The sequence below is a fragment of the Salmo trutta genome, chromosome 5, assembly GCF_901001165.1.
Source record: "Salmo trutta chromosome 5, fSalTru1.1, whole genome shotgun sequence".
NCBI lineage: Eukaryota > Metazoa > Chordata > Actinopteri > Salmoniformes > Salmonidae > Salmo > Salmo trutta.
The window spans coordinates 46,972,339-46,999,569 of record NC_042961.1 but is presented as its reverse complement, the minus strand read 5'-3'; the positions used below and the strand labels follow the sequence as shown (position 1 = coordinate 46,999,569).

Here is a 27,231-nt window from a genome sequence, read left to right as displayed (position 1 = left end):
TTCCCACGTGGCCTTGTTTCATGCTGCTGACCCCAGTGCCCTAGCATGCCACAACGCTCTCAAATACGTCACCAAAGAAGCCAACGAGCTGGACATCCAAGGCCTGAAGTCCCTTTATTTCCCATCTCGCCTGCTCGGCTATCTCTCCCCCTCATCTCTCGCCATCACCCTGAGTTACCAGTGTGGAGAGACACAGGACAGCTGTGTCCAGTGTGTGTGTGTGTCTGTGTGTCAATAAAACCGTGGGTCCCCCCCCAAAAAGGATCTCCCTTACTGCCGACTGTCCCAGTCTGTCTCCTCTACTCCCCCACCTCTCCTTCCCTCACTCTCTCTCGTTCCCACTCCCTCATTATCCATCCCCCTCTCTCCTGGCCCCCGGAGGAAGAAACACAACACGTACACAACACCACCACCTCCCTAAGGCTCAGTTCGCACATATGGTATGTGTTATGAAGACACACACACACACACGCACCCAATTATCAGCGAGGCATCCAGATTTGTCATCGCTAAAGCACCACATGAAAGTGAGCGTGAAGGTTAGCGAGCGTGCTGGTTGGTCTTCACAACAACCTCGTCAACCTGGCAGCCATCATTAAAGAGCGCCACGTCAAGGCTTTTGTGTGGTCACAGAACCACTGACGGGTGAAGACTGCGCAGGAGGAGAACACAGAAGGTGCATACCAGAAGAGGCTGTCTATTCTCGTCTCCTATTCTTCATCACTCAGCCAAAAGTACACGATAAGCCAAAGTAATATAGCAGAAGAGGCCTGCAAATGGAATATACTGGAACCTGTCCAGTTTTCTTCATGTCAGCGCAGCTGCAGAAGTCCAATTCATTCACCACTGAGATGAACCCATTGACCCGGTCCTGCACCACAGTGCGGTGAGCTGGTGCTTAGCCATTATCATGTACTATCCTCTGCTCACAGCTGCATCGCGCCATATGGACACTCACCGACGTGATCGATTGTGTTCCTCTCTCAGCCTTTCCTTCATGTCAATCAAATTATGGGCCACTTACCGACTATCCTTGGGATAGATTCGCGCTTGTTGCACATATAACATGCATATGAAGCGCATATAGGGGATTTAAATGGATCACTCTCAAGCCTGAATGTCGAGCCGAGCCTTCGGGCTGACCTTTTACAGTAGCTAACTGTTGAGAGTGAACATGGGTCTGTTGCGCAACACGGGATCTACTCGCCCAGCAAAACACGGGCTAGCCCAACATGTTGAATAAAATTACAGGGTGTTAATGGGTGTAAACAATTTTCCGCATAGGAAATGACCCCGTGGCCCTGTGGCTAACGTGAGAAGGAGGAGGGAGGGTCCAGCTCACAGTGCTTACTCAGGCGGTGTCCCAAATGGCGCCCTATTTCCTACGTGGTGCATTACTTTTGACCAGGGCTCTGGTCAAACGTAGTGCCCTATATAGGGAGTAGGGTGCCATTTGGGACACAAGCCCTGTGTCTTAGCGGCCAAAATAGCTCGAGGCTAAGCTAGCTCCGGTTCACACCCACCGTCCTGTTGTCCCCGTTAGGCAGCGCTGCGTCGGGCCGACTCATAGACAACAATTACGGTCTAATTAGGGAGATGAGCAGCAGTTTAACTGGGTTTAACGTTTAATCGTCTCCCCGGCCGAGGCGGCCACCGGTGGGATCCAGATCATACCGCCTGCCTGGATGACTGGGAGACTGACTGACAAGGGCTGGGTATAAATACTACACTACAGCCATGCCTTGAGACAAGTGTATCCACATGGGTGAAGTGGTGTCTTGGCTTGCACTGATATAGAGTCAGAGTATCAGATAACAGCCATGTCTGTTATATGAAGTGAAACGGGAACACTGACTGTAGATCAGAGCTAATATGGGGTTAGTGGATCATACACCAGTGAATATATCTGTGGTTTATGTGAGGCCAAAAGGGACAACTCACTGTAGATCAAAGCTTAGTAGCTGTTTATCATCGAGACAGACCTGGAAGGGCCTTTGTTCTGGGTTGTGGCTTGCTGGTTGTGTTTGACACTATAGTTTAATGAGCGGTTTACCTCCTAGTGTGTGTGTGTGTGTGTGTGTGTTTTAGCGAGACTGTGCAGTGCCCCTGCCTGCCGCCTGGCATAACAGTGCTGTGTATCTCATCTCTCATCTCCAGTTTACACAGCTTCGTTGCTTACTAGGTCCAACAACCGTTCTTGAGGTGGCTTGTGAGCCAGAGGACTTTATTTGCCTGGCAAACAATGATGCCCCATACTTCTAATACCCTACTTCGGCCTTGATACACTCCAGTGAATATAAATAGTTTGGTAAATAAGCTTCTCTTACAGCTTGATACTGTATTTACTGGCCATATGGCCTCCTTGGAACCAGCTGAACAAATAAAGATCTCAATATCTCTCTCGGTCTCTGCATGGCAGCTGGACTGTATTTGTGAATGTTACGGGTTAGCGGAGGGAGGGAGATTGCCTGATGAAGGCAGTCCCAGGTCGCTCCAGGTGAGTTTCCCAGAACGCAGCACGGATAGAGTCTGAGACTGGGGCAGTTATTGAAAGTGGGCTACGGGTGCACAGACTAACTGCTGTGCTGTCTTTTTGGCTTTTCCTTGTGTGTGTGTGTGTGTGTGTGTGTGTGTGTGTGTATGTGGGCTCCTCATGGGTACAGGAAATCCCCCAAAGTCCCCACAAGGATAGTTAAACAAAGAAAATTATCCCTCGTGGGACAAAGGATATTTTAAGCTTATGGGTAAGGGTTAGGGTTACAATTAGGGTTATGGGTTAAGGTTAGGGGTTAATTTTAAGTCCCCACAAGGATAGTAAAACATATGCCGTGTGTGTGTGTGTGTGTGGAGAGAGAGAGAGAATGCATTTCTCTCCTTTGTAGCCCCTGTTCCCACATACATTGCCAATAATAATATAGCACTGTGACGTAATACTGTAGCTCTCAATGTGTCAGCTTTGGCTCAAAACCTCAGTTCAAGCCATAGCATGTCACAAAGCACTGCTCCACACCAATAGGATCAAGGAGACTGACATGGCTTGAAAGCGGCAGCGGCACAGTATTTGCTCGACTGAAAAGGTAGCTGGGTGGGTGTGAATCCTTCTGCTCTCCCAATTGTACAAGTGGGGGTTCACGTTACCCCATACACTTTCAGCTTACTGGACGGAAACCCCGAAGACTAGATGGTCACTGACACAGAGACTCCGCCCATTTTCCCAATGGCATCACTTAAAACGGGTGGAGCTTGTGGTCAACTCTTCCAAGCACTGTATAACATACCGTTTTACTCTATATGGGTTGGAATGCCAAGGGTTGTGTGTGAGTGGGTGCGCACACAAGTTGGCCTCATTCACCTCAAAAATGATTTTGTCAAACGTCTGCATGAAAGAGATGGAAAATGTTGAAACCACATGAGCTAGACCCTATATGCAATATGAGCCGTATGGGTGTAGATTGACGTAGCTGGCTGGAGCTGGGGTTGACTGAGAAATGTCTAAACTTCAGACCAGTCAGAGAAAATAGATTTACGCTTATAACACAACACTAAACAAACGGGAGGAGAGGGTGACAGCATTCTGAGCAATGTTGAGTTAAGCTGTCATTCAATAACAGAGAATTCAGTGACACAATTGACGCAGGACATGCCAAAAGACAGATGTCAAAATGTTTGACCAGACGAAGAGTTGACAGGGTCGTTTATTTGGTTTGCTCAGCCGATTGTTTATTGGCTGACAACTAGAGAGAGTGAGAAACACCCCCTCTCCTCCCTCTCTTCTCCCTCCCTGCTCCCGGTCTCCCTAATCTGGCGACCACATCCCATACCCACTCTGGGGGTCTCTGAGGGTGCTCCGCTGTTGCCGTTTCCTTCTGTTTCTTCCATGCGTTGTGCTGTGTGTGGGGGGAAAACTGTTGACATAGATCCAGGATCCGTGAGGCCTACAGGGCCTTCAGAAAGTATTCACACCCCTTGACTTTTTACACATTTTCTTCTGTTACAAAGTGGGATACATTTTTTTTATTTTTTTTGGTCAACGATCTACACGAAATACTCTGTGATGTCAAGTGGAAGAAAAAAATTCTAACATGAATATATCTTGACTTGATAAGTATTCATCCTCTTGAGTCAACAACTCCAGCTAAGATTTGGCCTTGTGTTTTAGGTTATTGTCCTGGTGAAAGGTGACTTAATCTCCCAGTGTCTGGTGGAAAGCAGACTAAACCAGGTTTTCCTCTAACATTTTGCCTGTGCTTAGCTCCATTCCGTGTCATTTTTATCCAGAAAAAACTTCCCAGTACTTAACGATTACAAGCACACCCATAACATTATGCAGCCACCACTATACTTGAAAATATGGAGAGTGGTACTAAGTAATGTGTTGTATTGGATTTGTCCCAAACATACACTTTGTATTCAGGACAACATGTTAATTGCTTTGACACATTTTTTGCAGTATTACTTTAGTGCCTTGTTACAAACAGGATGCATGTTTTACTATATTTTTATTCTGTACAGGCTTCCTTTTCACTCTGTCAATTAGATTAGTATTTAGGAGTAACTACAACATTGTTGATCCATCCTCAGTTCTCTCCTATCACAGCCATTAAACTCTCTAACTGTTTTTATGTCAAAATTGGCCTCATGGTGAAATCCCTGAGAAGTTTCCTTCCTCTCCAGCAACTGAATTAGGAAGGACACCTGTTTCTTTCTAGTGACTGGGTGTATTGTTACACCATCCAAAGTGTAATTAATAACTTCATCATGATCATAGGGATATTCAATGTCTGCTTTTTTTTTAATCCATCTACCAATAGGTGCCCTTCTTTGCGAGGCATTGGAAAACCTCCCTGGTCTTTGTGATTGAATCTGTGTTTGAAATTCACTGCTTGATTGACTGACCTTACAGGTAATTGTACAGTGCATTTGGAAAATATTCAGACCCCTTGATTTTTTCCACATGTTGTTACGTTACAGCCTTATTTTAAAATTGATTAAATGTATTGTTTTCCTCATCAATCTACACACAATACCCCTTAACGAGAAAGCAAAAACAGGTTTATAGAAATGTTTGTAAATGTATTAAACCTAAAAAACCTAAATACTTTATTTATATACAGTGGAAGTCGGAAGTTTACATACACTTAGGTTGGAGTCATTAAAACTCGTTTTTCAACCACTCCACAAATTTCTTGTTAACAAACTATAGTTTTGGCAAGTCGGTTAGGACATCTACTTTGTGCATGACACAAGTCATTTTTCCAACAATTGTTTACAGACAGATTATTTCACTTATAATTCACTCTATCACAATTATTGTGGGTCAGAAGTTTACATACACTAAGTTGACTGTGGCTTTAAACAGTTTTGGAAAATTCCAGAAAATGATGTCATGGCTTTAGAAGCTTATGATAGGCTAATTGACATCATTTGAGTCAATTGGAGGTTTACCTGTGGATGTATTTCAAGGCCAACCTTCAAACTCAGTGCCTCTTTGCTTGACATCATGGGAAAATCAAAAGAAATCAGCCAAGACCTCAGGAAAAAAATGGTAGACCTCCACAAGTCTGGTTCATCCTTGGGAGCAATTTCCAAACGCCTGAAGGTACCACGTTCATCTGTACAAACAATAGTACGCAAGTTTAAACACCATGGGACCACGCAGCCGTCATACCACTCAGAAAGGCGACGCATTCTGTCTCCTAGAGATGAACGTACTTTGAAAAAGTAAAGTGCAAAACAATCCCAGAACAACAGCAAAGGACCTTGTGAAGATGCTGGAGGAAACAGGTACAAAAGTATCTATATCCACAGTAAAACGAGTCCTATACTGACATAATCTGAAAGGCCACTCAGCAAGGATGAAGCCACTGCTCCAAAACTGCCATATAAAAGACAGACTGCGGTTTGCAACTGCACATGGGGACAAAGATCGGAGGCCTACAAACCTGACTCAGTTACACCAGCTCTGTCAGGAGGAATGGGCCAAAATTCACCCAACTTATTGTGGGAAGCTTGTGGAAGGCTACCCGACACGTTTGACCCGAGATAAACAATTTAAAGGCAATGCTACCAAATACTAATTGAGTGTATGTAAACCTATGACCCACTGGGAATGTGATGAAAGAAATAAATGCTGAAATAAATCATTCTCTCTACTATTATTCTGACATTTCACATTCTTAAAATAAAGTGGTGACCCTAACTGACCTAAAACAGGGAATTTTTACTTGGATTAAATGTCAGGAATTGTGAAAAACTGAGTTTAAATGTATTTGGCTAAGGTGTATGTACATTTCCGACTTCAACTGTAAGTACTCAGACCCTTTGCTATGAGACTCGAACTTTTGCTTTGGTGCATCCTGTTTCCATTGATCATCCCTGAGATGTTTCTACAACTTGATTGGAGTCAACATGTGGTAAATTCAATTAATTGGACATGATTTGGAAAGGCATTCACCTGTCTATATAAGGTCACACAGTTGACAATGCATGTCAGAGAAAAAAAATCAAGCCATGAGGTCAAACTAATTGTCCGTAGATTTCCGAGACAGGATTGTGTCGAGGCACAGATCTGGGGAATAATTCCAAAAATGTTTTGCAGCATTGAAGGTCCCTGAAAGACCTTGGTCATGGAGGTGACCAAGAATCCGATGGTCACTCTGACAGAGCTCCAGAGTTCCTCTGTGGAGATGGAAGAACCTTCCAGAAGGAGCACCATCTCTGCAGCACTCCACCAATCAGGTCTTTATGGTAGAGTGGGCAGACAGAAGCCACTCCTCAGTAAAAGGCACATGACAGTCTGCTTGGAGTTCACCAAAAAGCACCTAAAAGACTCTCAGACCATGAGAAACAAGATTCTCTGGTCTGATGAAACCAAGATTGAACACTTTGGCCTGAATGCCAAGCGTCACATCTGGAGGAAATCTGGCACCATCCCTAAGGTGAAGCATGGTGGTGGTAGCATTATGCTGTGGGGATGTTGGTCAGCGGCAGGGACTGGGAGACTAGTCAGAATCGAGAGAAAGATGAACGAAGTACAGAGAGATCCTTAATGAAAACCTGCTCCAGAGCACTCAAGAGCACAAACTGGGGCGAATGTTCACCTTCCAACAAGACAACGCAGGAATGGCTTCGGGACAAGCCTCTGAATGTCCTTGAGTGGCCCAGGCAGAGCCCCGTTTGAACATCTCTGGAGAGACCTAAAAATAGCGGTGCAGCGATGCTCCCCATCCAACCTGACAGAGCTAGAGAGGATCTGCAGAGAAGAATGGGTGAAACTCCCCAAATACAGGTGTGCCAAGCTTGTAACGTCATACCCAAGAAGTCTCAAGGCTGTAATCGCTGCCAAAGGTGCTTCAACAAAGTACTGAGTAAAGGGTCTGAATACTTATGTAAATGTGATATTTCCATTTTAAACCTGTTTTTGCTTTGTCATTATGGGGTATTGTGTGTAGATTGATGAGGGGAAAAAACAATTTAATCAATTTTAGAATAAGGCTGTAATGTAACAAAATGTGGAAAAAGTCAAGGGGTCTGAATACTTTCTGAATGCACTGTATGTGGGGCACAGAGATGAGGTCGTTTTTCATGTTAAACACTATTATTGTACACAGAGTGAGTACATGCAACTTATTATGTGACTTGTTCGGCACATTTTTACTCGTGAATGTATTTAGGCTTGCCATGACAAAGGGATTGAATACTTACTGACTCAAGACATTTCAGCTTTTCATTTTTTATTAATTTGTAAAACATTCTAAAATCATAATTTCACTTTAACATTACGGGGTGATGTGTGTAGGCCAGTGACGAAAAAATCTAAAAGTAATCCCTTTAAAATTCAGGGTCTAACACAACAAAATGTGGAAAAAGTCCAAGGGATGAATACATTCTGAAGGCACTGTATGTAACCTATTGCATATAACATATGCACAGCAGGTAGCCTAGCGTTTAAGAGTGTTGGCCAGTAACTGAAAGGTTGCTGGTTCGAATCCCTGAGCTGACGGTGTGCCCTTGAGCAAGGCATGTAACCCTAATTGCTCTGGATAAGAGCATCTGCTAAATTACTAAAATGTAAATGTAAACATATGCATAACATATTGTTGCTGTTTTTTCTGCCCAATTGGTTACAGTTAGGACTGGAGTAGGGAAAACTGACCCTAGATCTGTACATAGGGCCAACTAAAGCCCGAGACAGCCTGGACCCCTTTGCACAGGTCATAGGCCTAAGACATTAGTTAAAGTAACTGTCCAGTGAAAATCACATTTTAAAAGTTCATATTCTGTTAACTCATCCAAATAATGTTGTTGACGTATACCCAAATAATGTTGTTGACGTATACCCAAATAATGTTGTTGACGTATACCCAAATAATGTTGTTGACTTATACCCAAATAATGTTGTTGACGTATACCCAAATAATGTTGTTGACGTATACCCAAATAATGTTGTTGACTTATACCCAAATAATGTTGTTGACTTATACCCAAATAATGTTGTTGACTTATACCCAAATAATGTTGTTGACATATACCCAAATAATGTTGTTGACTTATACCCAAATAATGTTGTTGACTTATACCCAAATAATGTTGTTGACGTATACCCAAATAATGTTGTTGACTTATACCCAAATAATGTTGTTGACTTATATCTAAATAATGTTGTCCTGCGCTACTATCTTTGGCCAAATAATACATTTGAGGGAAAAAAAATACTTAAAAAACCCCACCTCAAACTTGTATCTCCAACAGACCGTTTAAAAAATGCTCGCTATTTTCTAATCGAGTAGGATCTCATACTCCCGAGGGGGGATGAGCTGGCCAATCACAATTCTAGAGTAGAATGAGCTGGCCAATCAACGGTCTACTCGCATTAATAATTTTAATGACTGGTATATGCCCACACCATTCTGTTGTCGGGGTACCCACACACCCTTCCAACACAGAAAAGCTGCTTTTTTAACATACTTAATGACAATTATTTTGGAAGGAAAACTATTTCACTCATATTGTAAGTAATTATAGGCCATATTTCATAGAAACACTGGACAGTTACTTTAAGGCACAGGTTAAACAAGTCAAAAGAGGTCCAATCCTATGTCAACCTCTTGATCATTGTTACCTGTGGAGAATGTTTAGGACATGTTCAACACAGTAAGAGGCTTCTGCTTTTCTCTCTCGTTTGTTGCGGCGGCACCTACTTTTCCCTCATTGTAATCAGCTCTTTTACATAACGTAGGCCAGCAGGTCAGCTGTAAGTACCTTGAACCCAAACCTTCGTTTGCTAAAATTGCATCATGTGTCCTCCCCACCCCAGTCACTGGTCTATGAGCTTTCTTTCCCATGATGAGACTGCAGAAAAAAACTGGTGATTGCAGCCACAGTCAGCCACTGGCTTGATAGTTTTGTTTGCACAAAAGGTTTGCTCAACTGCTGATATCAGGAGGGATTTGAAAGCGCGTGTACATTGAAAATCGATGCTTTTTGTTACTGCATGTGCATAATTGCAAATATGAATAAATAATACAAAAAAACTCTGAATGGAAGATGAGTATGCCGTTCGATACTCGTGCACACTACACAGGCATCCAACAATATGGATCTTGTATAAACTTGTTCATGCTGTTGGTTTTGCGTGTATCCTCTACTGCGATGTCTTGTCTTGGCAAATATTGTCATGTCAGCAGAAAATAAAAACATACATTTAAGCAATATGGAACGACGGGGTGTGGTATATGGCCAATATACCACATAAGGGCTGTTCTGATGTACGAAGCAACGTGGAGTGCCTGGATACAGCCCTTAGCTGTGGTATATTGGCCATATACCACAAACCCCATTGGTGCCTTATTGCTATTATAAACTGGTTACAAGTGTAACTAGAGCAGTAAAAATACATGTTTTGTCATACCTGTCAGACACACCACGGCTGTCAGCCAATGAGCATTCAGGGCTCGAATCACCCAGTTTATAATTACATTTTAGTCATTTAACAGACGCTCTGGCGACTTACTGTAGGGAGTGCATACATGTTCATACTTTTATCGTACATACTAAGTAAACAGAGAATCAAGCTCATAACAAAAATCGGGATGCGTTTGCGCAATGGCCAGGGTTGCCTCGGGAAAAGAAGAAGCAGGAGGAAGGTTGGCTGTAGAACATTGTCTCCAATATAACATACTCTTGATACAGGCAACGTTTTAAGGAAACTACTTGTTTTTCCCTGTACAAACCACAAGCTTTTGGTCCATATGTGAACTTTTGGAGCAAGTAGACTATCTGTTTGGGTGTGGGGAAAAAAGTAAGACAACGTTCTCTGGGTGTTGGCAAGGATAAGCACACACGGCAACTTGGAACATAAGATTTGCAGTTTCTGGGGGACCTTAGCTAAATATAATTATTATGCAAAGTATGCACAGTAATTTTACATAATATTTAAATTACGGTCCATATGCAGCAAAACACATTAAGTACAGTAACCTACCACACGCTGTAGTATGGATATCTTTTGACATCACTTTTTTTTAAAATGCAAAGAGCATGCCTCAAACTATTACGCTAAAATCGTGTGCCGACATTTTTAAAACATCGCTGGTAGTGAGCAGTGGGACGTTCCTCGCTGCTGACGAGCAATGTTAAGTTACTCCCGTTATGCACATTTCTGGATGTCCTAAAAATAGCCTAATAACAATAACCATATTTTATTTAAAAAAAAATGCCTAATAACAATAACCTAATAACAAATAGCCTAATAACAATGAGAGCCGTGGTATATTAAACGAGCACGTGTCGTTTTTAGAAGCTGCATTTGAGCAAATTGCTGCAGTGGGCTACATTGCCACGTTCAGATGTAATACTATGACCACTTCGTTATAACGATAGGCAGCCATATAGAGGTCGGGTTGCAGTCAGAGCTCGTTGTAGTTTGCTTGCTATGCTTACTTACTTTTGCATTGCAGCTCCACCATGGCCTGATACCATTCGTCCTGGTCCGCCTCGTTTTCTGCCGCGATGGCAAAGCTCTCCGCCCGAGTGTACAGCACTATCATGTGCTTGTTCTTCGCATCAGCCCGCTTATTGATGTTGAAACACGTCTCCAGCACCAGGGCTTTCTTGGGGACCGGTGTCTTTCCTCTGAATTTCTTCTCGCTCTCGTAGTATTCGAGCCGGGCCGGGCCCCTCTCCGAGGCCGTCCGGAGCACGAAGTATCGCCGGTGCATGGATTTCTGCTTGCGGAGATAGCCGCTCTTTCGAACGTCCTCGTAGATTTGCGGCTCGGGTGGTTGGCTCTCCATTGCCCTCGAGTTATCTTGTTTTTCTAGAACCTAAACTTAAATCTTTTCAACTCAGAACAAATACTCTCGCAAGTTAACTGTAGAGGGTAATTCAAACATCATTCCGTGCCGTTCCCCTCCCTCCCTTTAACACATGTATGCAAGGGAGAGAGGTCCTCTGGTCCAGTTTAGTCTTTTAGGAGATTCGCTAAATATTCCCTTCCTTTCTCGTTGCAATAACCACCTTCTTCAACTCAGCAGTCTCAGCTTTAGTTTTCTGCACGAACACACAGACGAGCACATTCGGCAACTGCGCGAAAAGCTCCTGCTACTACTATGTAGTAGTGGTGAGTCGTTCGCGAATGAACGGCTCTTTTTGGCAGACGTTGGGAACCAAATCGCATCTCGTGAAAGAGCCGTTCATTTGGCTCCCTGATTTGCATACTACTACTATCACTACTGCTTTGGAGTTTCAAACGATTATCTGCAACTCAGTTACAAAATCATGATCTGAAGATGGAGGATTTCTTAATGCAGAAACAATAAATAGTGGGGAGAGCAAGTCATTCCGGTCCACTCTAATTTTGGCAGTGCATTTAAAAAAAAAATGTTTTGCAGGCGATCTAACAATTTGGCTAGGTAAGAATGTAGTTGAACGTGCATATCACGATCTCACATAGGGTAATGGTAACTTATTATTTTGTCTTTGCATTAGAGATTTGCAATTTTGTTCATGGTTCTAGGTTGATTATCCAGCATTTTCAATGAAGATCCGTTTGGAGGCAAATTATGCGACTCTTTTAGCTGAACGGAGCCAAATGATGCGGCTCACGGAAAAGACCCGGAATGCACATCGCTACTATTTAGCTAGTAGGCAGAATGCTTTAATCCATGGACTGTAGCTGCAGCAGTTTACGGACTACTTCGCTGTAACTGCTGTCCCCTCCGCTCCTGTCCCCTCGTTTAGGCGTGGAGCTACTATGAAAAGCTGTCAGTCAACACTTGTCCATAGTATGTGAGATAACTTAAGAGGGAGAGAGAGAGTCAGAGTATACAGAGAGAGAGCATTGAGTTTGGGTGCGAACTGGAATCGAATTAATTCCCGTTTGGTTCTTAGAAGAATGTCTATGCCTATGTGTTCTTCAGCAAATATTGTGGAATTTGCAAAGTTATTTTGAAGATCACATCATGTGCTGCACGGTTGAGCGATTGGGACATTTTATAACAAGAAATGCAACACTCAAGACTCACAAAAATGCAACCCTCATCAAATTGCATCCCGATGATGGAAACTCGGAGCACCTTTGGCTTGATTGAACTTTTCCGTTTAATCTTTTTACAGCTGTTGGTGCGTTCGATTGAACTGTAACGGGGACATTTTACATTATGTTTATAGGCATAATTACATGATTCAGTCAAAGTCATGTGAATGTATTATTTATGAAGATTGTTTATTGTATTATTTTAATTACACATAGTTAATCATTATAACAAGCAGCCAGGCGATTCATCTTTATTTTCATTATTACATTGTAGATGTAGAATTATGCAATATGTCTCTACCTTCTTGCTCTTTGTGCTGTTGTCTTTGCCCAATAATGTTTGTACCATGTTTTGTGCTGCTACCATGTTGTCTTGCTACCATGTTGTTGTCATGTTGTGTTGCTACCATGCTGTGTTGTCATGTGTTGCTGCCTTGCTATGTTGTTGTCTTATGTCTCTCTTTATGTAGTGTTGTGTTGTCTCTCTTGTCGTGATGTGTGTTTTGTCCTTTATTTATATGTTATATATATATATATATATTTTTTTTTAAATCCCAGCCCCAGTCCCCACAGGAGGTCTTCTGCCTTTTGGTAGACCGTCATTGTAAATAAGAATGTATTCTTAATTGACTTGCCTAGTTAAATAAAGGTTAAATAAAATAAAAAATAAATGGACAAGGTTTGAAAACTATGCAACATACGCCGCCTGGTGGTTAAATGTTGTCATTACCTATTTAAAGTTGTCACAGGGGAAGTTTTAATAGTCTACTCATAATTGACTGATAGCCAGAAGGAAGGAATTACTTGGGTAAATATTTGATGATCCAAATTGTTTGTTACAAGTTATGTATTACAAAACGTTTAGTAAAACAAATGAAACATTTTCACACAACCAGAGAGAGAAAAGAAAAGGCAAGTAAATAACTTTAATTCTTTAACTAGGAGCGGGGCCTTCGCCTGGGTTGCAATCTGAGCCCTGCACTCTTCAATATTTACATAAACGAATTGGCCACTATTCTAGAAAAATAGTGTCTCCACAATTCAGAGGTTTAATGCCTGCTCTTCACAGATGACCTGTACCTGTTGTCACCCACAGCACATGGCCTACAGCAGAGCCTGGACATGTTAGAGCAGCACTGCCAAACCTGAACCCTGGCAGTAAACCCCCAAAATATAAAACAAAATGATTTTCTAGAGAAGATCCAGATCTCAGGGAGTTAAACCAAAGTTCTCAGTTGGTACAAAATATATAGAGTACTGTACACACTACAATTACTTAGGTTTAAAAATAAGCTCAACTGGACACCTTAATGATGCAGTGAATGAACTGAGAGAGAAAGCACACAGGGCATTCTAAGCCATTAAAAAACAAATTCAAATGGAAATACCTATTAAAATTTGGCTAAAACTAATTGAATGTGTCATTGAACCAATTGAACTTTATGGCAACGAGGTATGGAGTCCACATGCAAAACAAGATTTCACCCAATAGGACAAACACCCCATTGAAACCCTGCATGCAGAGTTCTGTCCAGAGGAAAACTACAAACAATGCATGCAGGGCAGAATTAGTAAATACATTTGTATTAATAAAAACGAAAAAAATAGCAATTCAGTTTTGGAAACATCTAAAATACAGTGACCCCCTCTCAAATCATTACCAAGCCCTGCAATGCCAAGAGCTAAGCAAAGAAAAGTCCCCTCATTCATCTTTCTGTCCTGGGGCTGAATTCACAAACCTGTTTTACTAACACACTGAAGCCTCAGGACCAGAACATCCAATCAATCAGAATAACCCAAATCACAACACAGTCAAAACAAAACTACAGTACTTATTGAGAAACACAAGCACAAAACAAAATGCAGTGCTATCTGGCCCTAAATCGACTACACCGTGGCTAACTATTTGACCAAGGTTACTGTAGACAGGAAAGGCTGTGCAACCACTGCACCTCCGCAGAACCCGAGACGGAGCTGCATTTCCTGATAAAATGTAAAAACTATAAAACAATTAGAGAGTGTCATTTCCCCAAATTTGAAACCCTTATTCGAGGTTTCAAAGAACTCTCTGATGAGGATAGGCTACCCGTCCTGTTGGGGGAGGATGCAGAGAGCTGTGGGTTGGCAGCGCACTACATTGCTGCCTGCCATAAAATGATGGACAGTGTCTGACAGACCAACCAACCTGCACATGTCCTCTACTGTATGATTATTGTTATTGTTCAATGTGTGGTTATTTTTACCTTTTGTTATTGTTATTACTGTTGTCCCGTTGACAATATTGATTATTATTATTAATTATGTTCATATTTTAAATGTCTAAAGTAAGCTTTGGCAATATGTACATTGTTATGTCATGCCAATAAAGCAAATTGAATTGAATTGAAAAATTGAGAGAGAGACACACACACAACGAATAAAGAACCAGGCACTGTTTAAAGAAGCAACCAATATTATTTGAATTTATGAACATGGACACTTTTCATTACAAATACTTCGTCAATGGAACTCTTGAAAAAAAGAGAAAGAAAGAAAATTAATTTCACCTCCATGTTGTCACCCAAAAGAACAAGAAACATTTGGTCCATTACAGGGAGAGATGAAACACACTGTTATTGTTTTGAAAATAGCTTTTACATTCAATAGCATCTCCTCTTGCAGCCCTCCCAGCGCATGCAGCCTGAGACTGAAACACAAATGATTTACAAAAAAAAAAAAAAAAACATTAAAAAAAACCAATACAAACGTGTTTTCCACATACGTACACCACAGAGGAAACTGGTGGGAGGAGCTGTAGGAGGACGGGCTCATTGTGACAGAAACCTCACGTTTGACTCGGTTCCATCGATTCCAATCCAGCCATTACAATGAGCCAGTCCTTCTATAGCTCCTCTCACCAGCCTCCTCTGGTACGCACACAGCACATGGGGGGGGGGGGGGGGGAAAGACAGGCTTGTCTGAATGTTCTCCAATCTACATGCATTAAGAGGACGTTGTGTTAAGGCTGGCATAACCGTCACTAAGAAAAAAGAAATGCTTGCTTGTCATAATTGTTTGCGCTTGTCATATTGTTCAGCTCTGAAAGCCTTGAAGAGGGATGTCTCCATTCTGTAACTTGATACACACTGACTGACTGGACTGGCTAGCTTTGGGGAGTTTTTGAATGCCCTTTTCAGAGGTGTATCCAAAAAGTAAGCAAAATATGATGATTTGACGTGCTGATGGGGCTGCTGTTGCACAGAAGCAGTACATGGGAGAAACAGCTAATGTCGGGCGCACACTACACGACTTTCAAATCCGAACATCGCCGAGCCTCTCACATTAAACAACCTTCTTTCCTGTCGTTTTTTTTTTTTTTGTCTTGCCAACGTAGTGGTGCACCACACTAAACGATCTGGCACAAACGGATGTCGCACACGCCAAGGTTCTTCACTTGGTCGTGAGGATTCTCGGTACCACCACGCTGTCTCGTCAAAACACTGACGTGATGATGTGATTGGATTGTTAATGTCACTAGAACGAGCTGTGGCTCAAAAGCAGCCTCGTAAACGTTTTCAGTCAGACATTCACGCATGCCATACAGAGTTGAAATATCTAGCCAACATTTTGGATGGAATAACGTTGCTTGTGAACTTCAGAGCTATGTAACGATTTGACACTTTGGCTTTGGTTAAAGGCAAGTACGAACGTATACTAGTAGTAGTCATGGCTCCTGCTGGAGAGTCCACACATTCTGGGTGATGCGAAACAACGACCTCATCTCCCTGGCTTCTTCTCTGGCGAGCTCTCGTTGGATCTTGCTGACCACCGTCCTCAGAACTTGTCGATGCACATCTCACACTTCCGAGAGCATTGCGGATTTTGTGCCGACAAAATCAAACGTTTGAAAATATCGGGACTTCTGGGACTGCTCAAGGACGGGATCGGTAGCCATCTGATTGCATCTCTGACCCGCTCACATTAAACGAGTAGGCAATGACATTTTGTCGTTGGATCTTGTCTGGGGCAGCTAAATCGGGGCCAAAATCGTGTAGTGTACACCCAGCTTAAGTGTGTAAGTGTGTGTGTGTGTGTGTCTTGGTAATGACACGCACAGATCCCTGAGGTGGATTCTATTGCCATATTAAACACCCTTGGTATATGGTACACACACACACACACACACACACACACACACACACACACACACACACACACACACACACACACACACACACACGCACACACACACACACACACACACACACACACACACACACACACACACACACACACCGGCACGCACATGCACACATTCTTTCCATGGATAAACGTTACAGTACAGACACTCCACACGCGCACGGACACACACACGTAGAGGGGAGAGGGGCCTGCATGAATGTTTCCCCCCTCTCTCTCTCTCTTTGATGGGGCATTGAAATGGCAGCAGCTCTTCAAGTTCACCGGTCTTCAGTCCACCCCTCCATGTCGGTTGTAGCCAGGGGCGCCGGTATCAGATGAAAGGGTTTCGCGACATTCCTCTACTCGGGTAAACATTCCCCTGAGTTAGGGAGGGAGCGAAGGAGGGAAAGAGGTGGAGGGAGAGTGAGAGAGCGAAGGAGATGGTGAGGGAGAGCTTCTACTGTAAATGTACTGCATCAGGAAAGCCCTCAAACACCAATGAACCATTCATTCCTGTTGAATTAAGCTTTAGCATAATAATTAAGCAGCTCCCATCCAAATCCCCAGCAAACACTGCGCAATCTATTGAAGTGCACTCAATGCTCATTGTGGTTGTGTTGCTGTAGTGTGGTACTCACAGTGAATGGGTTCACTGACATTGGACAAGGAACTTTGGGCTGAGAGTCCGGCGCAGGGAAAGAGGCAAAACCTACAAACACAACAACACCCCCAAAGCCAGAGATACATTAAGACCAAATACTAATACATCAAATACTATACTAGTCTGACAAATATAGAACCACATGGGAATTACCATTCAACACACATTGAAATCAACCAGCACCCAACATGAAAGGGGGTGTAAACAAAGAAATATAATTACTAGAATGGGAAACGCCCCACAGACCATGGCAATTTCACTAATTCAACATTTCTGGGTTGTAACTCTATATTTAGGGACTGAGTTGGTGTTATGTAAGCGGGGGAGGTAAGATGCTGGTAATCATCATTAGCTGTGGGGTGATGGCCTGCTGCTGTGGTAGCACAGCCATCAAACACCACAGCACTGACTAACTTTTGTGTTTCTTGGCAAAGCATGTACTGTACTTTGTATAAACAGAACGCAAAACGGCAAGTGCTATTTTCGTGTGGTCCTGTTCTGCGTCGTTGGAGAACATTCTCGCCATTCTGTTGGCAGAATAGAATAGGAAAGAGCAGAGCTTAGAATAATAGAATAGAACGATTGTTGACTTCTACTTGCCGTTGGTCTCCTGTTTGTTGGCATGCTCGTGAGGAAATGCATTCTGGGTAGTGGGAGCTGGGAAGGTGGCAGACGGAGGAAACACTGAGGTGGGAGAGGTGACAAAACCACTGGAGTCACCTGGAAGAAACACAACACCGGGGTGTCATCTTGTGTCCTCCAATACACCACGAATCCAGGGGCCTTGTATATGGATCAGACTTTATTCTCAATTCTCCATTGTAACAGCTTGTTAATGATTTCTAAACTACAGTATTAACTCATGAACACTGTCTATAAACCACTTATATACAGTTGAACGCTTTAAAGAGTACCTTAATGTAAACTGTTACTGGAGCATTCTTAAACTTTTCCCCTTGGGACGTCCCAACTCTGACGTTACCCAATTGAAGTTAAAATGTAAAAAGGTTAAGGTAATTGTTGGGGTTAGGTAAGGGTTATGGTTAAGATTAGGGTTAGGGTATGGTTAAGACTAGGGTTAGGGTTAAGGTTAAGGTTTAGGGTAGAGACGTCCCAAGGACGCTGGATTGCACTAGCCCTGCGGGAAACTTACCTCCGGAGGTGGAGCTGTGGAAGGGGTTACTGGGAGAGAGGGCAGGCTGCTGCTGCTGAGAGCTGGAACGGGACCTGAACGGGTTGGGGAAATCTGAGGCATGGCGGTAGAGAGACAGAGAGAAAGAGAGAGACAAAGAGAGAAAGGGATTTGGTCATGTCTTTGAATATCTTTCATGAAAAATATACGCCCGCATGATTAATTCATATTTTTGTAACACTGCCTACTTGCAAATGTTTGGGATCCCGTCACGGCATCCATGCCTGGAGAGCTGAGGAAAGAAGGAAAAGAAGAGAGGAAGGAAGGAAGGTGAGGATGAGGGAGGACCAACTATATACAGTGCCTTCAGAAAGTATTCACATCCCTTGACTTTTTCAAAATGTTGTCTGTGTTACAGCCTGAATTTGAAATGGATTAAATTGAGATGTTCTATCACTGGTCTGCACACAATACCCCATAATGTCAAAGTGGAATTATGTTTTTAGACATTTTTACAAATTAATTCCAAATGAAAAGCTGAAATGTCTTGAGTCAATAAGTATTCAAGGTTATCCAATGCCTTGCACAGAAGCAGACACTGAATATCACTTTGAGCACGTTGAAGTTATTAATTATACTTCAGATGGTGCATCAATACACCCAGTCACTACAAAGATACAGGAGTACTTCCTAACTCAGATGTTGGAGAGGAAGGAAACTGCTCAGGGATTTCACCACCAGGCCAATGGTGACTTTAAAACGGTTACGGAGTTTGTTACAGTTTTGACTTAAACTGGCTTGAAAATCTATGGCAAGACTTGAAAATGGCTGTCTCGCAATGATCAACAACCAACTTGACAGAGCTTGAAGAATTTAAAAAAGAATAACGTGCAAATATTGTACAATCCAGGTGTGCAAAGCTCTTAAAGTCTTATCTAGAAAGACTCGCAGCTGTAATCGCTGCCAAACATTTATTGACTCAGGGGTGATGAATACTTATGTAAATGAGATTTTTCTCTATTTCCTTTTCAATACATTTGCAAAAATGTGTAAAAAAAAAGTTTTCATTGTGGCGTATTGTGTGTAGATGGGTGAGAAAACATATATATTTTATCCATTTTAAATTCAGGCTGTAACAAAATGTGGATTAAGTCAAAGGGTATGAATTATTGTATTACTGTATTCCTAAATGTATGAACATTAAAAAACGAAAACAATCAATTTACTATTGCAGTTGTCTCCAGCTCTGGTGTAGGACTGTCATGAATTACTAAACCAAGGGCGTGCAGATATCCTGAGCTAATAAAACCATATTTTTGTATTGGGACCGGTGCATTTGCAATGCACGTGTACAGAGTTGGCACATAGTCAGTTAACTTAATATGAACGTTAAGTGTATTTGCTTGACATTGCATTCATTACCTGGCAGGAGTAGAACTGGAGGACAGGCGCTTCCCAAAGTGCGTGTTATACTGGCGGAGTCCACCGGGGGGTACTAACAACAGACATAAAATAATAGACAGACCATAAGCACAGGGCTTTAGCTGGAGCTTAATTCGAGAGATCAAGTGTAATTAGCTGTTGAGAGTACTTTAAATCACTTAGACATAGGATGCAAAGTTTCCACTCTGAGAGCTTGAGTCGTCAAGGTGTAACTGTATTGAGTGTAAAAGTGTAAAAAAAAAGAGTTCAACGCTATATTAATCAAATTAAACTATGACAGAGGAAAACAATACCTATATGATTGCCTGGGAGAGAAGTAGTATGTATTGAATCATGGGAATAAAACAATAATATATGTTTAAACATGCCCAAAGCATTGTTCCTGCACATTTATATTAGCATTAGTTATGTTAGCATTTAGTAGCATTGCTAAATCAAAACTGGAACATATTTCCCAAGTTTCCAACCCAACGGCGTAGCATTCAGAGCTGAAAGCACAATGGGAATAATAAACTTTGGCATTTAGACTAAGAACGTTGTGCAATGTAGCTGTCAACAACCTTTTATCTCTCTCTCTCTCCCTCCCTCCCTCTCTCTCTCTCTCTCTCTCCCTCCCTCCCTCCCTCCCTCTCTCTCTCTCTCTCTCTCCCTCTCTCCCTCTCTCCCTCTCTCCCTCTCTCCCTCTCTCTCTCACACACACACACACACACACACACACACACACACACACACACACACACACACACACACACACACACACACACACACACACACACTTCCACCACCCCCCTCACTCCTTGTACCCTTGCCTGTAAGTCCTGGTCCAGCTCCAGTCCCAGGTCCAGGTGATGTGTCAGGGAATACACTGTTCAGCTGGGACAGGGCAGCGTAGCGGTCCTGGTGGTTTGTGTGTGTGTTGGGGCCGGGGGCTGGGGGGGCGACGCTGACGGCACTGCGACTGTGCGGTTGGCTGAGCCCTCCAAAGTCCACACTCAGAGACTTAGGGAAGGCCCTGAAGGGGGCTGAGCCCCCCGAGGAGGCCACTGTACGACCTGGGAGAGCCAACAAAAAGGTGGCCAATATAAGGAAGGCTGGGGGTGAGTCCGAAATGGCACCCTATTCCCTATATAGTGTACTACATTTGACCAGGACCTGCAAAGTAGTGAACTATATAGGTAATAGAGTGCCATTTCAGAGACAGCCCATGTATTTGTTTTCTGACCATGTGACCTGACCAGGCAATAGCCTCAACAGTCCAATATGGCAAATATAACCTCAGAATTCCTTATTGGGGCAATACTAGCTTTGCATAAACATTTAGCATGCTACATGTATTAGCAGCCAGCAGGATTTGGACTGAATCATAGCCTACTTTATCATACACTTCTTCATAGCATACTTATTTGGAATGTTAATGTGCATGATTAGAACTGTGACCCATATAGCTCACTACACTACTGCACCGCAGCATGGTGGAATACCATTGGGCCCCCGTTGAAAGGAGCATTGGCTACTCTCTAAAAATAGTTTTAAATGTGTTATTTTCCACTCTCTCTCTCTCACTCTCTCTCTCTCTCTCTCTCTCTCAGGGTACAGTGTGTCTCTCCTTGACCTGGCCAGGCTTGAGATCGGGGACTTCGAAGGAAGAAACTGACTGATCAATTGGAATTTACAGTCACTTAGCAGGGGAACACATTACTACTGTTTTACAGGGAATTATGCAGTGTGCGCAACCCCCAAATCTATTCTATTCTGTTATTTTCTATTCTATTCCTCGGAATAACCATTCAGCACACTTTCAAATACTGTACAGGTTAGTGCCTTACCTAAAGTGAAGTTGTTTTTGAAAGTGCTACTGGCTAAGGAAGCAAACGTGAAGAGAGAGAAGGAAAAAGAGAAAGTAAAAGAGGGACCAGAGACAGGGAAGAAAATGAGAGATATGTAGGTAGAAGAAGACACCAGGAAGTACATTTCATAAGACATCCAATCAGACAAGAGGTCAGTGTGGTCTGTACCTGAGGGTCGAGGGAGGGCAGGGAAGGAGGGGGCATGGCTATGAGTTCCCATCGCCGAGGAAAGAGAGCCTGGGCGTTGTCTTTCTATACCACTCAGTAGAGAGTCTGAGAGAGAGAGAGAGAGAGAGCGAGAGAGAGAGAGAGCGAGAGATGAGAAGAGGAAAGAGAGGACAGAGACAGAGAGGAGACAAGGAGAATAACAGAGAGAGAGTGAGAAGGATAGAGAAACAGACATAACAATAGAGAGAAGTGGAAAGAGAAAGAAAAAACAGGGTCAAATAATGTTGCCTCAGGTGCCATTATCCATAGGACCAAAGAAAGATGGTGAACAGTTCTACCTTTCATAGGGGGGTCTCTGAAGCTCTGGGAGCGCGAGGGAGCACGGGCAGTGAACACGTCAGCCCTCATGTCCGCGGGGGAGATAGCGGGGACTCTGTCCCCCCAGGACGAGAGCTGGGACTGGAGGAGAGGCTAGACAGGGAGGGAACAAGACAGTCACCACACAGTGGGTGGGTGTATTTCCCCTCTGTGTTACATATCCTCATATAACCCTTCATCTATTATTAATCCCTTTATCTTTGATGTGGAGACGACCTGGAGTGGGTTCTCTCTGTGACGTAGGACCTCTGCTACAGTATTCGGGCACAGTATTCACCTCTCTCTACCTCTATTACTCTTGTCCACAGTAACACCTCTCTCTGCCTATCTCTTTTCCTCTTGCTCTCGCTCTATCACTCTCCCTCCACTTCTCTTTCTCACGCTCTCTCTCTATCTTCACTTACTCGGATTTAATTCAATTCAATACAGCTTCACTGACAGAAAATACAGCTCTTCCTCTCTCTCTCATTTCCTCAATCTCTCGGAGGTGTTATGTATCTCACCAGTGTGCGTAACAGTCTGGCCGAGGGGGGCATGGCGTGGGACTGGGCCTGGGAGGGTGTGGGGCCGTGAGAGATGGGTAAGGCCTGTACCCCAGGCGGGCTCCAGGGTCCCTCTACCTCCCTCCTGTTCTTGTTCTTTGAAAAATGCCTGGAAATAATTACATGTTTCTGTGACTACATTTGAGGAAGAGATTCTATCTCAATGAAACTAAACTAAACAAAAAAAAATACAACTTTTCTCACAGTAAGCAAATGCACCGTCCTAAAAATTCCACACATTCGAGTCAATGTTCAATTACAACTTAGTTACTATGGAGCTTTGATCAGATTAGTTCAAAGTAGGTAGTACATCTGACATATGGATATCTTTCTGAATATATGATGATATCTTTATTGATTTCCTCACCATTTCTTCTTCTCGTATTTGTCCTGGAGGAACTCCTTCAGTTTCTGGGAGTCCCTCGTGTCGAAACAACCTTCTGTCTTTGGATCAAAGGCACACAGCCAGGTCCTCCTCCCCACCTACACACACACACACACACACACACACACACACACACACACACACACACACACACACACACACACACACACACACACACACACACACACACACACACACACACACAGATACAGAACATAAACAATACACATGCCTCCCCACACATTAATTACATGCTTTCGAGCCACAGCACTGCATCTCACTGACATGAAAATGAATCACCAAGATCAACACATTGATTAATCATGACTAAATCTGACTGAAATATCCTGAATTTTCTACCTGATATCCGCGTTAGAGCAATGAATCAGACACTCGTGCATACACTCACACATGCACACACAAACTAAGTTTAAAATTCAATTATTGGGCATAACTGTAAGCAATGAATTAGACACACACACACACACACACACACACACACACACACGAGGTGGTTTGGGTGTCACTGTGATGTTGCGTTCCGTTCACTGCACAAATTGGGCAGAGCAGCTACATTCCTCCAGAAACAGTCTGTAACCACCAAAACAGTGCCATGGTCTGGTCTGACTGATACAGGAGGGAGGCATCAAGCTTCCCCTTTTATCTCACAAAGATGGAGAAGAAAACAGAGGAGATTCTACAACAGACTGGTCTAGGGAGGTGAGGGTCAGGATCTAATAGTCTAGTTCACATTAGAAAAAAAACATACTGTCTAGTTCACATTAAAAAAAACTATTCTGAGAGATGGATAAATCTACCTCACGTCGCCTCAATCCCTCTCCTGGTGGCCTCGGTAAAAGGATATACATATATCATTTCTGATATCTATTTATAATGCCTATGGTATATAATCTATTCTTGCTCTATTTATCCCGGGAACATCAAAAATTTATAGAATACTGAACGTTACGAGTCCAAGTATGCATCACGATTGTGTTTTGTTCACCTTTTCCTGACGTTAAAATATTGAAGTATCCAGCCGAGCACTGAACATTATCCCCAGAATTGTAATGAGGAAGGTGAAATATAGGTGGAATACTGTTAGGTCCCGCCCACGAGCCCACCTGACTGTCAATAATGCATGCGGCCCGTTTGTCACTCACCTCGTTGCCATGGTTTTGCAGAAACTCCACTTCCTGTTGGGAGAAGGTTGTCATGGAGATAGACTTGACTCTGTGGGGAGGGTTGAGTCCTCTCCTGAGGCAGAGAGATTGGAAAAAAGAAAAGAAAAAAAACAATAAAAGAGAGATGGAAGATGTGTAAAAGTGGGCACTCCACATTTGTTCTGCCTATAATCACATAAATCACCGGAGAGGAACACTCATGATGGAGAATTGAAGAGTAATGGGATGTAAGGGGGATTTAAAGTGTTCAAAAAAATGGATGCCATGACAGGTGACTGTGAGAGAATGTGAAAATTGTCATACTGCAAATGTATCCAGTGTAGAGAAGGTTAGGCATACAAAACATGACATAATAGTTTGCTCATTCAGTGCGCAAAGGGTTTAAAGTTTAGGCTATTATGCTGTGCTCGTGACAAGACTCTAAGCCTGTGCTGAAATCTGGCCACTGCAAATGACTGAACCTTACGACATGCTACAGCCATAGTCTATAACGTGTTGAGGACCTGAGCTGGCGACGGTCTGCATGCAGAATGTTACATGAACCAGAAAGAGACACCAAACCTGGGCCACGACGAAAGGAAACGTAACACGGCGCGATAAACGGGCACGCCTGAAAATGTTAAAGTAGTAGTAGTCCAATTAACTGTAGCCATAGGAAGTTAACACCCCAAGGGGGACCTCGTAAATGAATACAGGGCGCATAGGCCACGTTAGGCTACAGTTTGACGTTTCAGTTCCTTCTCAATGCTCAAATATAACAGCATCTTCAAAGATGCTCTGCAGATGCAGCATACTGGACATTATTATTGGTTAATAATTTGCATGCAAAGGGCTTATTTTATTCATAGGCATATATAATAGCCTTATGTGCGCAATATGCATGTTATAGAAGCTATCCAAATATATATGTCCCTTGTGTATCCACCTACTTACAGCATTCCAGAGCACGACGTGCACACGAAGCAGCCCACGGTGATATCGATGTAAGTCACCCCGGGTTGACTGCACTCGAAGCAATGTTTGTTTACTCCAGCCTGGGCCAGCTCCCGGACCTTGCGGGCGCATATCTCTTGGCTGTCCCGATGTTTTCGGTTCGACATACTGCTGTCTCGGCCCGCTCTCGCCCGCTTTTTGGTCTGGCGGAGAGGACTATAGCTCGTATAGTGGTTAGCCGATTACCACTGGCCCTCCGCTAACCTCCCTTATTTCTCCCTCCGTTCACTGTATGTTACTCACGCCCGCATTATGAAAACGATTATTATGCGGCTCGCGTTTACGCGATTTGAGACCTGGATATTACCTGGATATTCCTACATGCACGCGTCAGGCTATTTCGTGTCTTTAGCGGAAGTCAGAAATGAGGTCTTATCAAGCTGTCAATGAGTTTTACTACGTCGTTATTTTTTATCCATTGCTGCGGTATTCTCTTCTGGAGTGGGGAAAGACATCTGCCTCTCGCTCTAAATCTCTCTCTCTCTGCTCGGCTCTCTGCTTGCCATACGCACACCCCCCCTTTGGCATTATTGCGCTCGTGTCTGTCGTTCCATGAAGACGCGGCGCTTTGGAATGATGACAGATTTTTTGAAACCCAGATTGCCAGCTAAGGCAAGGACCAGAGGATCACACATACCATAGAGTGGTTAAATAAAATAATTATAGTTATGAAATGATATTCTATACGCTGAAACAAATAGATGTTGATTAGTACTATTTGATCAGAGCTTTCTGGGGTGAGTTTATTTTCATAGTAACTCAGCAACAGACCTTTAACGGCTACATCACGCCCATTGCATGATGACGTCCGACACGAAAAATGTTTGTTTCATCTGTTTTGAAATTGTTAACCCTTCACATCACTCTCTAAAGCCCATCCATAGAGAACAGTAACATGCAAATAAATAAAAACATAGGCTAGGCCATACAGGTCCAAACGGGTTTGCCCTCGCGCCATTACGCACATGTAGTCAACAGATTGAAGATAGATTACCTACGCAAAATAAATCTCTCTTAAACACTTTAGACTGGGTTCAGATTTGACTCTCAGAGCAGATCAACCAGTGTAAATAGGCCTAACGTAAGGACATATTTTGGTCACAAGGGAGAGACATGCGTGGTCAGGTCAGGCGATGACTGACTGGCTGGGTCCCTGCAGCACTTGTCACTCGTCATTTGATCCTCCAAGCATTTCTGATGGCGCTGGAAGATTAGTTGTGGAGTTACTAACGAATGTTAAAAATATATAAATGTATATTGTAGTCCTGGCTGGGTGTATACCACCAAGCAGAGTAAGGCCATTTAACAACACATCTCTTCAGTTCTATTATACTCTTATACTCTACTAATGAGCACAACTGTTAGATTGTGTCCTAATGTGTGTGTGTGTGTGTGTGTGTACGTGCATATTTAACTGTCTCTGTGTACATGTACAAACATACATGTGTTGTGCAAGAGAGACACAAATGATGGGGCTAGAATAGACCATCAGCCACTGTAATGATCTGTCTAGGCTAGTCAACCACAGACTAGCTACCGTGGCGATCAGACCTCTCTGGTTGCACAGCACTGTATGTTGTGATAATGTTGAGGTAGAGCTATTTTTGTGTTGCTCAAGAATATGTTCTGTTTTGAAATGTGTGTGTGTGTGTGTGTGTCCCAATTTATATGGGATTCATATGGGATTTATATGGATGGGATTTATATGGGATTGAGGGAGTAGCTGGCATTTACCAAGCATAATTATCTCACATAAAAACCTATTGTACATCCAAACTACATTCACTCTCATTAAAAGAATG

The 27,231-nt window shown here is 43.0% G+C and overlaps 2 protein-coding genes across 6 annotated transcripts in view; both read right to left on the bottom strand.

Annotated features, from left to right (window-relative positions):
- Positions 1-11,672, bottom strand: part of LOC115194272 (insulin receptor substrate 1-B) — a 56,549-nt gene extending 44,877 nt beyond the window's left edge. Inside the window, exon 1 of one of the 2 annotated variants that reach the window (XM_029753879.1) lies at positions 10,946-11,672. In XM_029753879.1, the coding sequence (XP_029609739.1) occupies positions 10,946-11,294 (349 nt within the window). In that variant the 5' untranslated portion in view covers positions 11,295-11,672. The remainder of the gene's footprint in view (positions 1-10,945) is intronic. The other variant, XM_029753880.1, reaches the window with a different exon arrangement.
- Positions 11,673-16,942: 5,270 nt separating this feature from the next.
- On the bottom strand, positions 16,943-26,219 carry LOC115194271 (arf-GAP domain and FG repeat-containing protein 2). 4 transcript variants are annotated; one of them, XM_029753878.1, is made up of 14 exons: positions 26,201-26,219; positions 24,416-24,509; positions 23,235-23,350; positions 22,829-22,976; positions 22,286-22,418; positions 21,948-22,052; positions 21,759-21,791; positions 20,742-20,984; positions 19,912-19,984; positions 18,738-18,781; positions 18,511-18,603; positions 17,958-18,077; positions 17,335-17,405; positions 16,943-17,075 (listed from the first exon to the last, which is right to left on the bottom strand). In XM_029753878.1, exons 2-14 carry the CDS (start codon positions 24,467-24,469, stop codon positions 17,028-17,030), a joined length of 1,281 nt encoding a protein of 426 aa, XP_029609738.1. In that variant the 5' UTR covers positions 24,470-24,509; positions 26,201-26,219; the 3' UTR covers positions 16,943-17,027. The 4 variants fall into 4 exon arrangements, with proteins under 4 accessions (XP_029609738.1, XP_029609735.1, XP_029609737.1 ...); XM_029753875.1 differs by lacking the exon at positions 26,201-26,219 and adding an exon at positions 25,370-26,022; XM_029753877.1 differs by lacking the exon at positions 26,201-26,219 and adding an exon at positions 25,737-26,021.
- Positions 26,220-27,231: the final 1,012 nt, after the last annotated feature.